Below are 16,140 nucleotides of genomic sequence, written 5' to 3'. Positions count from 1 at the left end.
CTAAACTTGGTGGACGAGTTGGTTTGGTGATAAGAACAAGACGATTCGAATTTGGTTCAGGTCCGAATCCAGATCCGGCCTATCGGTGGGATACAAACCATAAACTGTTCAGCCTGGCGGAGGTATGTGCTGTACGAGTGCCGTTCTAGTTTGTTCCGTGGCAGTCTGTGTTTCAGCGTTACTGTTTTGTGTAACGCTAAGCACTCGGCAGAACTCCAGAAGGCAAGCTTGAGGTTGGAGGTTGGAGTTTGGGGATGGTACAACCTCAGATAAATATTTCAGTCGATTTGGATGTGCTGTGATATTGACCGATTTGTGAGATACTACCATTGAGACAGCTAGGCCTTTGCTAGTTGTGTTTAGCTGCTGTAGGGGAAACTGGTGGGGCATTGGGGCACGGGGTGTCTTCATATCATCAGCCTTCAGTAAGCCTGGCACTGGCCTAACGGTTAAGGTGGCTGGCCTAAGATGTTAGGGCCTGGACTTCGAGCTCCTGTCGTGTCGTTGAAATAACACCAGGTTGGTTCACTCATCCTGTGTCATCCTTCCGAGGTGGGCAAAATTAGTACCAGCTTTGTGGTAGCAGGGCAACTGCACAGCCACACTTCCAAAAAATGACGCAACCGAGCAGCCACAGGCTGCATACAAACAAACATCTGCCTTCCGTGTACTGTAGGTCAAAGGCCTCCCTCAACTCCCATTTGGATTACTGGCATACTCAGCACATGAGTTGCCAAGTGAATATTTTCAAGAGTTTGGGCAGGAATTTGCAATTTGTTCAGGGTGCTGGTGACTTGCTTACTCTTCGCAAGATATCCCGAGAGATATTTAATGTCCGCCAGCAACCAGTGCTGGCAGACGGGTCCTCCTATTTGGTGTCTGTCCGATGGAAGGCATGCTCGTTGTTGCCTCTCCTTGCATGCCAAACACCGGGGTGGGAGTTGCTAGCTGCATCTAGATTTGAATCCAGGTTAGACATAGCAAAGGTGAGTACACATACCCCCTGTCCTGTCAGGAAGCATTATTTATCAGATGAGGTTTAATTAAATGTTTCATCTTAAGTCATGATCATGATACTTGTTCACACATATTGAACTATTTCAATGCAAGACCTATAAATGGAAATGTAACACAAAGCTGTTGCATTCTACGTGTCTGAAGCATTTTCTGCATTGCAGAACAAGGCCTACACATGCTTGAGCAAGGCCTGCACAATGCACATGCTTGAGCAAGGCCTGCACATGCTTGAGCAAAGCCTGCACATGCTTGAGCAAAGCCTGCACATGCTTGAGCAAGGCCTGCACATGCTTGAGCAAGGCCTGCACATGCTCGAGCAAGGCCTGCACATGCTCGAGCAAGGCCTGAACATGCTTGAGCAAAGCCTGCACATGCTTGAGCAAGGCCTGCACATGCTTGAGCAAGGCCTGCACATGCTTGAGCAAGGCCTGCACATGCTTGAGCAAGGCCTGCACATTCTTTTAAGGCCTTTCTGCTCAAACAATTTTAACCATTTTAACAGGAAAAATAAACATTGCTAATTTATCTTCTATGTTGGGCCAGGAAGTTAATGCTTAACTTAATGGGAAATGTACTTTGCAAGTAATCCAATTACCGCCGCCACTTAAGTTGGACGGAGGTTATGTTTTCACCCATGTTTGCCTGTCTGTCTGTCTGTTTGTCTGTTAGCACGATATCTCAAAAAGTTGTGGACGGATTATGACAAAACTTGGAGCATGAGTTGGGTAGGCGACAAGAACAAGACAATTCGATTCTGGTTCAGATCCGGATGCAGATCCGGCCTATCAGTCGGATACAAAACGTAAACTGTTCAGCCTGGCGGAGGTGTGCGCTCTACCGAGTGCCGTTCTAGCTTCGCGGCGTTTTAATTTGATGGGATGCGACCACCAAGTAAAAAGTTTATTTTACTGTTGTGGGTGTAATATTGGAAACTATATTGAGTTTATAAACTTCTGCATGAATACTGTATTGTACCCACAATAGATGAGACATGATTAATGGAAACAGCTGGTTAAACCAAAATGGTATTCATGATTCATGCTTCCAATGCACAACAGATGAATTGTCCCAAGTGGGATAGACACTCGTCTCCCGATGGAGGGCGGTCGTAGTTGGGGTGCATCAGGTGATTAAGTTGATTTTCAGTTTGATTTGATGGAAAATTATGGGAACTGAAAGACTCGACGATTGCATTCGCACAGTGAAAATTGAGCTGGTTCTGAATTGATGAAAATGGTCCATTAGTTTTTGTCCATTGAAAGGACCCTTAAACCCTTTAGATCACAACGGGTCTAAAATGTCTAATGGGTGTAAGGGGATAAAGAATTCCAAAGTGTTGAAAAGGTTGAAGGTGTTTAAAGGATTTATGGGGGTTGTTTAAAGGGTATATAAGGGGTGTAATGGCCTGAAGGGTCGATGGGATCTCAGGGATCTAAATGGTACATTCCAATGCTTAGTTAGGGTCAAAGTGGTCTAAAGGGATTATAGGGTCTAAAAGGTGTAAGGGTCTAAAGGGGTTGAAAGTGTCAAAGGTCTTGAAAGGTTTTAATAGTCTAAACAGTCTCATGGTCAAAAGCGTATGCAGGTGTAAGGGTTCTATAGGCGTTTAAAGGGACATAAGGGGTCCATATATTCTGTGGGATATAAGGGTATAAAGGTCTAAAGTGTGTAAAGGTGGTTAACAAGGTCTTGCAAGGTCTAAAGAGACTCTAGGTCAAAAGGGTTTACAGATGTAAGAGGTTTAAAGGATCACAAGGGGTCGAAAAGGTTTATGGGGTCGAAGGGATCTAAAGGTCTAAACGGTATGTTTCAAAAGTATTTAGGGGCTAATGAGTGTATTAGTCAGGTTCACTATGTTAACAAATATAATTTCGTTCAAAATTTTGGGAGATTAGCAAACCTGTACATTTTTGGAATATTCAGAGCATGAGGAATCCAAAAATTAATGTTGGCATTTGCGTAGACACCTTTGCGAAAATGACACTCAGGACAGTGATGAAGATCTGTAAAAGCATATTCCTGAACGGTATAGACCTAGTAGATCCTGTGTATAGGACTTGTAGTTCAATCTGATACTAACAAGGCTGCTTTCTTGCTTTATAAACCCATACCTAGAACTTCAAAGGACTTGCAATATCATGTATTATGTAATACAGTTATATTGAAGCGCGGTGTTACGCGCGCTGCTTGTAAGCAAGGAGGAAGCGGACAACGCGGTAAGTTGTAAGAGTCTTTATTCAAGAGCTCCACTGTAACACTGGAGCGTTCCGGGCTGCGCGCCCGGTGTATATCCCGCGGCCACGCCTACCCCTCGGGCGTGGCCGCCGCCCACTTGGTGCGCAGAATGATGCCCTCGCGCCAGTGAGCTTTCGTGTCCGCCACACGTGCCCCCCCAGAATTCCCGCGCACCTGGAGGGCCAGTTTGCGGGGCAAACGGATGACCCGGCCGAAGTGCCCTCTGGCGACTGGCGGCGTCCGGGGTGCAGGGATGCCAGCTGGGATGCCTCCGGCTGCACCCGGGATGGGTGCAGGCTCGGGGGGCGGCGTGCCGGCGGGGCCGGGCGGTGCCGGGGGTCCGCCCGCCGGGGGGCGGCCCCAACGCGGGGGCCGAGCCACCGGCGGTGGGTGGTCCACGTCGAGGTGGGCCGGCTTGAGGCGGTCTATGGAGACACGGTCAGGAGTGCCGCCGATGTCCAAGGTGAAATGTTTCACCCCGGTCTCCAGCACGCGGAAAGGCCCGTCGTACGGGGGCCGCAGTGGTGTCCGGTGGGCGTCGTGCCGGACGAAGACGTACTCCGCGGTGCGAAGCTCCGGGGCGACGTGCGTAGGTGGGTGCCCGTGTTGCGCCGTGGGCACTGGGGCGAACCTCTGGGCGGTCTCCTGCAGCGCGGAGCGCTCCTGCGCCGCGGACCATGGTGCCGTGGAGTCGGGGAGGAACTCGCCCGGCACCCGCAGCGGTTGCCCGAAGACCAACTCCGCCGCGGATGCGCGCAGGTCGTCCTTGGGCGCCGTCCGGAGGCCCAGCAGCACCCAGGGGAGCCTGTCGACCCAGCCGCCGTCGCGGAGGGTCGCCCGGAGCGCGGCCTTCAACGAGCGGTGGAACCGCTCGCACAGGCCGTTAGCCTGGGGGTGGTAGGCTGTGGTGCGGTGCAGCTGGACCCCGAGCCCCCGCGCGACCGCCCCCCAGAGCTCCGAGGTGAACTGGGGGCCGCGGTCGGACGAGATGTCCGAGGGGGCGCCGAACTGGGCGACCCAGGTGGCGATGAACGCCTGCGCGACGTCCGTCGCCGTCTTTGACGCCAAAGGCACGGCATCCGGCCACCGGGTGGTGCGGTCCATCATGGTCAGGACGTGGGTGAAACCCCGCGAGGGGGGCAGAGGTCCCACCAGGTCCACGTGAACGTGGTCAAACCGACGTTCCGGCACCGCAAACGGGACCAATGGGACCTGGGTGTGTCGGTGCACCTTCGCGCGCTGGCATGCGAGGCATGTCCTGGCCCAGCCGCGGATGGCCTTCCGGAGGCCATGCCAGACAAACTTGTCGGCGATCAACCTCTGGGAGGCCCTCGTGCCCGGGTGGGACAGGCCGTGGATGGTGTCGAAAATCTGGCGCTGCCAGCCCGCGGGCACGATGGGGCGAGGCCGCCCGAGGGAGACGTCGCACCAGAGGGCCGTGCCCGTGCCGTTGAACGGCACCTCGGTTACGTGGAGGCCCGTAACAGCGGTCCGCAAGGCCTGGACGTCGGGGTCGGCGGCCTGGTCCGCCGCCATCCGGGCATAGTCGATGCCGAGGTGGACCGCGTGGGCAACGGACCGGGAAAGGCAATCCGCCACCGGGTTGTCCTTCCCCGCGACGTGCCGGATGTCCGTCGTGTATTCAGACACGGCCGAGAGGTGACGCTGCTGCCGGGCCGACCATGGCTCGGCGACCTTGCCCATCGCGAACACCTGTGGCTTGTGGTCGACGAAGGCCGTGAACGCACGGCCCTCGAGCAGATGGCGGTAGTGCCTGACCGCCAGGTGGAGCCCGAGCAACTCGCGGTCGAAGGTACTTCGGCGTTCGGGCGGGCGAAGCTGCCGGCTGAAGAACGCCAGCGGTTGCCAAGCTCCACACACCCATTGCTCGTGCACCGCGCCCACCGCATAGTCTGAGGCGTCGGTGGTGAGGGCGATCGGTGCATCGGGCGCCGGGTGCGCGAGCATGGTTGCGTTAGCCAAGGTGAGCTTCGCGCCCACGAACGCCGCGTCCATCTGCTCGGTCCAGGTGACGTCACCTTTGCCCGGCTTCCTTCGGAGGGCCTCGTGCAGGGGGCGCAGGAGCTGGGCGATGCGGGGTAGGAACCGATGGTAAAAGTTTACCATGCCCAGGAACTCCTGGAGCCCTCAATGCCCAGGAATCGGCGGAAACCCCTTCACCGCCTCCACCTTGGCCGGTAGGGGGACGGCCCCGTGCCTGGTGACGCGGTGCCCCAAAAAGTCGATTTCAGTGACACCGAACCGGCACTTGGCCGGGTTCACGATCAGGCCGTGCTGGCCCAGGCGTTCGAAGAGCGTGCGGAGATGGTGGAGGTGCTCTTCGCGGGACGCGCTTGCGACGAGGATATCATCCAGATAGACGTAGACGAAATCCAAGTCGCGCAAGACGCTGTCCATGAGGCGCTGGAACGCCTGAGCCGCATTCTTCAAACCGAAGGGCATCCGAAGAAATTCGAAAAGACCGAACGGCGTGATGACAGCCGTCTTCGGGATGTCCTCCGGCCTGACGGGGACCTGGTGGTAACCGCGTATGAGGTCCACCTTCGAGAAGAAGGACATATTCGCCAAGTGGGCGGAAAGGTCCTGAATATGGGGGACGGGGTAGCGGTCGGGGGTGGTGGCGTCGTTGAGACGGCGGTAGTCCCCGCATGGTCGCCATCCCCCGCCGAGCTTGGGCACGATGTGGAGCGGCGACGCCCAAGCACTCTCGGAGCGCCGCACGATGCCGAGCTGCTCCAGCGTAGCAAACTCGGCTTTAGCAACCGCGAGCTTCGTCGGCTCGAGGCGGCGTGCCCGGGCGTAGACCGGTGGCCTGGCGGTGGGGATGTGATGTTCCACCCCATGCTTGTCGGTCCCCGCCGAGAAGGTGGGCCTCGTGAGGGCCGGGAAACGGGTGAGGAGGTGGGTGAATTCGTCCGCTGCCGGAAGCGTGCAGATGAACCTGGCCGGAACCGAACCGCTCAGCAAGCCGCTCGATGAGCCGCTCCGTGAGCTGCTCAACGAGGCGGGCAGCGCGCAAGCGAGCGAGCTGAACGTCTCGGCCTGGACAAGCCTTCTGTGCTTTACGTCCACCAAGAGGCCATTGGCACAAAGGAAGTCCGCGCCAAGCAGTGCCATAGGCACGTCGGCAGTCACGAACGACCATGGGAAAACCTGCCCTCCGAACCGCAGAGAAAGGCAGCGTTTTCCGTATGTGCGAATGGGCGTACCGTCCCGGCCCTGGCCCCAGCAATGGGCCCCGGCCCGCGGTCTGCTTGTCGGACGTACCAGCGGGAACGACACTCACCTGCGCTCCCGTGTCGCACAGGTAACGGCGCCCGGATAAGGTGTCCGTTATGTACAGGAGGCTGTTTAATCGGCCGGCGCTCAGTGCCACTACCGAGGGCCGGCCCGGGCGTTTCCCGACCTGCCGAATGAGCACGGCGGGCGACATTGCCGGCCTCGTGGCCGAACCTAGCGTGGAAATGGCACCAGGTTTGCGGCGAATCCGGGGGCCGTGGTTTCCGCGGTGGTGGTGGGCGGGGCGTGGCGGCCGCCACGAGGCGCCCCTCGGAGTAGGGGTGGGCACCCGCAGGAGGTTCAGCGGCTACGCGGTGCGTCGCGTAGTAGGGGTGGGCACCCGCAGCAGTTTCGGGCTCGGGAGCCGCTACGGCCGCACCGAAACCCGCCTGCATGTCCAAAGCCGCGTAGAACTTGTCGGCCTCGGCTGCGAGCGCTCGGGGTTCCGTTGTTGCAGAACCGGCCAACGCGAGGCGTACTCGTGCCGGCAGCTGCCGTCGAAATAACGCCCGGAATAGAGCGTTCGGGGTTTCGTCGCCCATGAGCGACAGCATATGGTCCATTTGGACTGACGGTCGTGTGTCACCGTGCTCGGGGAGGTCCACGAGGCGATCGGCCCGTGCGTCCACCGTGAGGCCGAACGTGGCGAGGAGGAGACGCTTGATCGCCTCGTACCTGTCGTTGGCCGGTGGGTTCCTCAGGACCGACACGACGCGGGCGGCCGTGTCGGCCCCGGGGGAGGCGACCACGTGGCAGTAGCGTGTCTCGTCCACCGTGATGCCTCGAAGCCTGAACTGGGCTTCGGCCTGCAGGAACCAGATCTCCGCCTGAGCTTCCCAGAACTCGGGGAGCTTTATCGCTACCGCGTTGGTTGCCATGGCTGTGGCGGGTTCGGGTGGTCCGTGACAGCTGACCAGAATGTCGGAGGTCACCAATGAAGCACGGTGTTACGCGCGCTGCTTGTAAGCAAGGAGGAAGCGGACATCGCGGTAAGTTGTAAGAGTCTTTATTCAAGAGCTCCACTGTAACACTGGAGCGTTCCGGGCTGCACGCCCGGTGTATATCCCGCGGCCACGCCTACCCCTTGGGTGTGGCCGCCGCCCACTTGGTGCGCGGAATGATGCCCTCGCGCCAGTGAGCTTTCGTGTCCGCCACAATATCACAAATATAAAGACAAAGGTTTTCAATTACCTTTGTTTGTTGCTTTTCTATAATCCTGAGCACTATACTGAGGCCTTTATTGGATTCCTTGACCCAGAAAACATAGGATTAGCATATTTAATTAAGTTTCTAGGTTGACTCAAAGCCGAGATAGCGTAAAATATGTATTTTATGGCAGCCATTTTCAAAATCCAAAATGGCGGCCATGCAGGTGTCTGTGCAAATGCCAACATTGATTTTCGGATTCTCCATGCTCTGGTGATTCCAAAATGTACAGGTTTGCTAAGCTCCCAAAATTTTGAACGAAATTATATTTGTTAACATAGTTAACCTGCCTAATACAAAACGTAAACTGTTCAGCCTGGTGGAGTTACTATATGCTCTCTACCAAGTGCCGTTCTAGTTTGTGATTTTATTGTACTTTTCAAACTTGATAAAAAGAAGCTGGAGAATTTGAAAGAGAAAGAAGTAAGTTTTTATTTTATATTATTATTTTAAATAAAACTAAGGGGAAATCTAATCTAGTCTTCAAAGATGCTTGAAACATACCACACCCGAATACAAAGTTGCGCGACATCTCCAATGTGTGTTCACTCATTCACTGTTACACCAACAGCCAAATATAATCCTTCAGTTCTGTCTTCACATTCCTCCACATCTTTTGATAGCAACTGAGTTGTGCAGCACATTGTCATAGGACAGGGCTCAACTGTACTTATTTGATAATTTTAAGACCCTCCCTTATCAAAATTTTTAGCATAATTCTGGAGCTGAGAATCTCTTCCAGCAACAAAGCAATACTTGATCAAATGTCCTTTTTCAGACTGTGCAGAGAAAGATTTGCAGAGAAAGATTTGCAGAGAAAGATTTGCAGAGAAAGATTTCTTTTTGTGAGCCAGAAGCCAGCAGATTATATTTCTGGCCAATGTTCTGACTTGAGAATTTGTCCGATGTTATTTCAGTCCTGAACTCTTTCAGAAGAAATTTCCATCCAAAAATTTTTGATTTCCACGATTCGGAGATTGGAGAATTTCTGATGAAAGTCAGGCTTTCCTTTCTGACTTTCAATTGCCAAATTCTGGATGATCCACAACATCCGAATTGCAGACAAACATTCGCCTGCACAGACAACAAAATGGCTTACCATCTCTTTCAAGAAGAGCGAACTCACGTTCTCTACTGGCTTGCACAGTCTGCTTTTACTCAGTCGGAGTAAAGGAAGGTCAGGATTTATTTGGCCTTTTCATGGCATGTCAGCAACATTTTCTTCACTTTCTTCTCCTGAACTTTGCTTCCTTGGAGCATGAATAAAAAATCTTTCCATTTTCCAAAAACCTGACAAAAATAAACTGTCAGGCAGAACTGTGCCGGCTCTGACTGCACGTTGGTAGAGCCGCGGGAAATTCTGATTGCATATAAATGGAGTTTTCTATTTTTAAAATAAAAATCGATTCGGTTAATGTTACTGTTGTGAAATAACGAGTTCTCCTGGCGAGACAATACTGGTATTTCCTTCTTTCTTAACCTGAAAGGTGAAAGTTATTGTCATGCTTTTCAGTTTGCATAAGGATCCGAACTGCTCGTCTCTGTTCCATCAGTTTGTGAGATCTTGCGAAAAATACGAGGCATATCAACAAACATGTCGTTAAAATATAATTGTTTGACATGATAAAATTGTTGATCAATTTTAATAATATGGTACTGGTAGGAAAGTAGTACAGGTGTTTGAATTTGTGAAGGTGAAGAGGTTGCTGCTGTAATATTGTTTCCAAGATAACTGCAATCTTTTGATTATCTCTTGACCTCTTGCGAAGGTCCGTCGGATAGAAGGGGAAATGTGGTTGTGCTGGTATTTCTTCAACTACGAGTGGCATGCTGACGAGGAGGGCAGTGTCGTTGAAGCTGAAGGGAAAGGTGTATGCTGCATGTGTGAGAAGTGTTATGATTTATAGGAGTGAGACATGGGTAATGAACGTCGAGCAGCAACGAAGGGTGGAAAGGGTGGAAATGCGAATGGTTCGGTGGATGTGTGGAATATCGTTGAGAGAGAGGAAGACAAATGATGAATTGTGAAAGATGATGGGAATAGAGCCTGTGATGGATGCTGTGAAGAGAAACAGTTTGAGATGGTTTGGTCATGTGTTGAGCAAGGATGAAAGTGACTGGTTGAGAAGAGTGATGGAAATGAATGTAGAAGGAAGTAGAGGACGGGGAAGACCAAGAAAGACTTGGCTAAAGATGGTCGAAGAAGAAATGCGGGCAAGGGGATTAACAAGGAGAGATGCAGAAAATAGGGCAAAATGGAGAAGATTGTCATGGCTAACTAACGGGGGCAAGGGCAAGGCTAACCCCCGCTCAAGCAGGGAAAATGGCCTTAAAATGCCTGTTGTTGTTTGTTGTTGTACGAGTGATGAGATGACTGTTTCGGATGGGGAAAACAAAATCACGAGAATTACGATAAACTCTTTTGAAACTAACTTTCTTTTTCTGTTGAAATATTTGCCTTGTACTTGCTTAGGCCATATAAAATTCTGCCTGTAGAATTAATAATGCTGCCGGTTGAAAAATCTGGCTTATTGCACCATTCCTTGGGTTTTAATCCTTGCATTGTGTCTTTGTTTTGTTAGCCTGGTGTTGGCTTAGCGGTTAGGGTGCCGGCTTGGGATCCTAGGATCCTGGGTTTGAATCCCGGTCAATCGCTAAATTAACACCAGGGGGGTTAACTCAGCCTGTCATCCTTCCGAGGTCGGCAAATTGAGTACCAGCTTGCTGGGATGAATGATCACGGTGTGTACCCCGATTTAGAATATGTACACCGTATCCCTGCGCATCGTAAGAGGCGACCAAGATTGTCATGGCCATAAAGGGCATCCGGCCATAAAAAAAAAACATTGCCTCAAAATAGAAAACCATGATTGTCATAGGGCCCGCAAGGCTAACCCACGCTCTCGCGGGGAAAATGGCCTTAAAACGATCATTCATTCATATTCATTCATTCATTATGTCTTTGTTCTATTATTTTATGGGCAGCATGGAGGCAGAACAAAGGAAGTCCGAATCTCGAGAACCAATCAACTTTTCAGAACTGTTGCGCCACGTGAGCGGCTCAGGCATCGTCCGTTGCTGTCCGGTGAGTGTTGCTGTCCGGTCGTGTTGTTTGGGAAGTCGTTCAATGAGATTGAATGTATGAGGGATGTACAGGGATTCACATACCAGGATTATAAACATCACATTATTTAAACCTATCAGTTTTTCTAATTTCACAGAAACTGCTTCATTGAACTCCAATATATTTGTGAAACAAGACCTCTTTTATTAAATCCATCCTAACTACCTCTAAATAAGTTTATCTTTATCTCGATCATTGCCCTTGCCATCACAGGCTTTTGTCCGGACTATTTATTATCTGCAGCCGCACTCTTCAATAATTGTGGAATGCTTTAATGTTATCTCACTGGTTTCTCACAATGTTTACTCATTGTATTGAGCTTCCTGTGTACATCTATTGTTGTTAAATCTATTTCATGGTTGCATAAAGATTGCTGAAGGGCAGGTAAATAATGTTCAGAGAATGAAATGTAATTCTAGGTTCATTTCATTTCTCACTACTTTTTTGTGTGGGAGGGTGCGGTGGTGGCGGTGCGGTATGGAAGGGCATGGGAGTAGTGTTGGTGATGTGTTCCTGAGCTGTTCATTGCTTTGTGGCAGGCCGGCTGTGGAGCAAAGACTCGCTTGCATCGAGTACTTACGAATTCCCCTGAAGTCTTGGCACTTGGTCTTATTTGGGATTCTGAGCAGTCCCACCTCATCCTGGATGTTCTGCACCTCATCAGCACGCGGCTCTGCTTATCTGATGTAACATTTGCCGTCGTACATCAATATGTAACATTCAACTTTGTTGCTTGTTCAACAAGTGATTTGAAAGCATAGATTTGAAAGCATCTGGGTTAACATTCCAATTGCATTTATCCAATTATACTACCAATGTAATGGTTGAAGTGGTTGCTGACATGTTGAACTGTATTTAGGGGTAAACTGTAACGCCATTAATTAGATGCTTTGTGTGTGTGATGTAAAGCAACAGTTTAGCAATGTCCCTTTAATTGATTATGATGGAGTTAATACTTTTCCTGCTGATGATTGTTTTGCCATTTACACAAGGCACTCACTCGTAAGTTGCGACTTTTAAAATATAAAGCCGGTGCATAAATTGGGTAAAATTGCTTTCCTTGGGGCCTACTTGATCCGCCGTCTGCAGTTGTTTTCCCAGGTAATGAAAGAAAAGGCCCGGAAGGAGCTTCATCTCGTGGGCCTGGTGTGTTACTATGGCCACCACTACATCACCTTTTTTCATCGTAGCTCACATGGCTGTTGGGTTTACTTTGACGACGCACAAGTGAAGGAGGTGAGTGCCATGAGCTGTGCATTTTGGGTTTTATTTAACGTTATGCAGGAAGTGCCATAAGCTTGTGGTGATTTTCCCAAGCTGCCTTTTGGAGAGCATAAAGCCGTAAAGGAAAGGTTTCTTGGCCTGCAAGTGAATGAGCATAAGAACAGCTTGAGTATTGTATTCGAGAATGTCTGTGAGCCACGGATGGCTGCCAAAGATTCCCAAAACAACTTTTGGAAGGTAGTTGATAATTTTCCTGGTAAAAGTGGCGGTAAGAGTCCTTTTAATAGTTGCAGTCCCTAAGTTGTACTACAAAGCATTTCCTACAACAACATTTGTTAACTTTCCATGAACTTTTATAGGCCTAAGAGAAAGAAAAAACAAGCTGATAGAGATCTTGTAAACACTTGTTCACTTCTACCCATTAATGGTCTGTAAAGAGATGTCGATTTCCTTTTCAAGCTTTTGCTTGCTCTGTACTGTTCTTATAAAAAGTTTAAATAAACTATGCTTATTGAATGTTTTGTATACGCCTTCATTGTTTAATGAAATATATTATTGTTAGCGATAGCCTTTGTAGGTTTCCGAGCGGCGAATGGTTATTCCTGCCATGTAAGAACATTATTGCTGAGTGAACTTCGCCGCACCCACCGCTTTCCTCCCACACTCCTCCCCGGTGAATATGCACAGATAGGCAGGCAGTGGGGCGACGTCGTGGCCAAGTGCTCACAAGGCCATTTCCAGCCTCTCCTGCTGCTTTACACGGACCCTAAGGCTGTCCCACTGAGCCCTACAAGTGCCCATGCGGCTGGCTGCCCTTGGTCTCTATCGGCCTCGTCTAGATCCTCGGACGCGGTGGATCAGGCTTGTGACCAGCCTCATAGCAAAGTGGGTGTCTGCTCTGACAGTGAGGATTCAGGTAGGAATCAAAGCCTTGTTCCATTTTTTGTTTATTACTCTTGCCTTGATTTCCCTTCTTTGGTTTGCGTTGGCCATGCTTTTCTGTAAATCAGTGTTTGATATTTGCACTTGACTGCTTTACAACCGAAACCATGCTCGTATATTCAGAATGTTTCGTTTGATTTCCTGTTCTTGATACATATGTGAACAAAGTCATTGTAATGTAACAATTCATGATACTTTGTCTGATTAGGAACTTTGAGTTTTTACATTTGTATATCTTGGTAAATCCTTATTTGACCTTGGATTCGAGAAGAAACTCGGCCTTTTGATCATCATTCCATAGGCCCAGTTATGCCCTGCACTCCACAGTTAATAGTAGGAGTTGCATATTTTGGCTAGGGTACTGACATACAATGGGCCATTCTTTTTTTCTTTTTTTTAACGTAGTGGGGCTATATTTTTTTCTTTTCTTATTTTATTGTTCACAAGTGAATTCCGGCAAATGGGACGGTTGACTTGATGTCCTTTCTAAATGACTGTGAGCTCATTAATACAACACCCAAGCTGTGAAGCAGAAGAGGATAATTTTTAGTTGGGCCAGGAATCAAACTCAAACAAGACAGCTCAAAGACTCGTATTGCCTTTTAGCCTGTATTTATTTAACAGGCCTGGCTGAAAGTATTAGCTTTATTTAATTGTCTTTTGATTGTAAAGGATTGGTCGTGTTGACATTTTCTTGTTGTGTGGTGGAGCTTAGGGGGGAGGTGTATCGGTAACATTATTTTAAAATCTTTGTTGCTTCTGTACTTTTAGCAAACTTTGCCTTACATCCTTACATCCTCCCTTAACTGTAGTTATATATTTTATCTTCTTTGTTGTTGTTGTTGTTAGTATTGTTGTCAACCTTTCCCTCTTTGTACTGATTTTTCAAAAACGAGTTTTTTTTTTCGACATAGTCGAGTCTCGGTGAGGGGTGGGGGAGGGAGGTGGGGAACGATGAGATACAACGCAACAGAACAAAAGGACCAGTAGAAGGAGAGGGGACAAAATTGAGGAAGACTTGGAGAAATAAGGGATGTAGGGAAGAATGAGAGATAGGAAGAATGAGCAGATGAAGGCCTTGTAGGTGGATAAGAGTTATTTTATGCCAAAGAAGGACTTTGCATGACCAAATAAGGATGTCCAGTTGGAGACTGGCTTTGGAGGCCAACTTAAAAGTCTAGTTTGCCCAAGAAAGATCATAGCTGATAGTGAGGCCCGAAAAGTTTGATTGATTGAACTTCTTCAAGAGGATTGTTAAGAAAGTAGATGTGAGGGTTTGTTAGATGGTCTTTTGTGAGAGACAGAGTGAAAGTGTGATATTTGGCTGGATTGAAAGACAAATTTCAAGTGTTTGATGAGCTTGTGATTCTCTCAAGTTCTGCACAAAAGGAAGAGCCTGCTTGCCTGCCTATGATCTGAAGGAGGAGTGATGTTACAGCGCAGGGTGGAGTCGTCAGCAAGGACATCAAGAGAATTTCCCAGAGAGTCAGAGATTGTTGATGAAGATTAGGAATAGGAATGGGCCCAGAACACTGCCTTGGGGGGCACTCCAGTCTTGACAGGGAGAGATGAAAGGATTCTGTTGAGAGCTACATGTTGGCTACATGATTATAGGAAGTCAGTAAGCCATGTGTGGAGTTGGCCTTGGAATTCCATAGGCAGTGAGTTTGGAGAGAAAGGTGGAGTACCAGACTGCATTGAATGCTCAAGATATGTACAGAGAGACAGCCCTGATCTCATGGCTGATGTTGAGGGCCTCTATCCATCTTTGGGAGAGCAGAAGCAGCACATCTAAGGTAGAGTGACTTGGGCTGAATCCGAACTGATGGTCTTAGATGTGGCTGTTGGAGAAAAGGTAGGATTCAGTGTCAACTGTGATAAATGGACTCCATGACTTTGCTGATGATTGGAAATAAGCTGATAAGTGTGTATTTAAGGGGATCGGTTTTTTTACCTTGTTTATGTAACGCAGTGATTTTAGTTGACTTCCAAGCAGATGGAAGCTGACCTCTAGCAAATTGTAGCGGAACAGAGCAGAGAAAGGATCTGCAAAAGCAGCAGAGCAGGTTTTAGGACACGTGAGCTGATGCCGTCCATTCCAGTTGCAGAATCAGAGTTGAGGGCTGCCAGAAAAAATACTTCAAATGCTCAAATATTTCAAATGTTTCATGTTTCAAAATACTTGGCACTGTTAAACATGGATTGATTTCCATGTCTTGAGGGTGGGGTGGTTGGAGGAGGGAGGAGGTACATTTATAAGACCAAACGTATTACACCATGTACTGTAATATATTTGAAGCTCCCTCCCTGAATTCTCAGACATATTATGCTATGTTTTGTGCAATAATTTTGAGTGATTTTGATATTCATACTTCCTCCTTTTTTGTCTTTCTTTTTTTTCTATTGTGTATTGGTACACAGATCTATGGATCTTGAGATCTTATTTATTTATTTATTTATTTTTTCAATGTGTATTGGTACACAGATCTATAAATCTTGGGATCTCAATTTATTTATTTATTTTTTCCATTGTGCATCGGTAACACATATCTATAAATCTTAGGATCAATTTTTCTTTCTTTCTTTCTTTCTTTTTTCAATGTGTATCGGTACACAGATCTATAAATCTTAGGATATCTTATTTAATTATTATTTCCTTTTTTCCAATGTGTATCGGAACACAGATCTATAAATCTTGTGATATTTTCTTTATTTACTTTTTCTTTCTTTTTCCCAATGTGTATCTGTACACAGATCTATAAATCTTCGGATCTTTTTTTATTCTATGGTATTCCTTCTGGTTAAGTTGAGGCCTTCCCTTAGGGTGAGCTTGCGAGTGAACTACTGTCTCATGATGGAGGGAACACAGGTTCAGATTCCTTATGCCATGTTTGGCCTTGTCTATTATATATGCACATAATTCATGTAAAACTGATCCTGCATTGCATTTATGTACATCTTCCATGAGCCTGAATTATTGAAAAATAAATAAATGAAATCTCTTGTTCCATCTCTTCCTGGCCGATGGACTGGTATGGTTGGAATGCTGCTTGTTGGCATAATAACAAAGCACTTTGTGGTGTAATAATGCA

At 48.5% G+C, this 16,140-nt stretch overlaps 1 protein-coding gene across 6 annotated transcripts in view; it reads left to right on the top strand.

The window, feature by feature from the left end:
- LOC137415685 (uncharacterized) overlaps window positions 1-16,140 on the top strand; it is a 145,809-nt gene that overhangs the window by 84,512 nt on the left and 45,157 nt on the right. For all 6 annotated transcript variants that reach the window (XM_068101294.2, XM_078783198.1, XM_068101293.2 and 3 more), the window contains 4 exons: window positions 10,744-10,843; window positions 11,422-11,568; window positions 11,972-12,118; window positions 12,794-13,022. In XM_068101294.2, the coding sequence (XP_067957395.2) occupies window positions 10,744-10,843; window positions 11,422-11,568; window positions 11,972-12,118; window positions 12,794-13,022 (623 nt within the window). The remainder of the gene's footprint in view (window positions 1-10,743; window positions 10,844-11,421; window positions 11,569-11,971; window positions 12,119-12,793; window positions 13,023-16,140) is intronic.

The sequence above is a fragment of the Myxine glutinosa genome, chromosome 8 (assembly GCF_964187855.1).
Source record: "Myxine glutinosa chromosome 8, kmMyxGlut1.1, whole genome shotgun sequence".
Taxonomy (NCBI): Eukaryota; Metazoa; Chordata; class Myxini; order Myxiniformes; family Myxinidae; genus Myxine; species Myxine glutinosa.
Note: the sequence above shows the minus strand (reverse complement) of the source record. Positions and strands in the feature narration are given on the sequence as shown.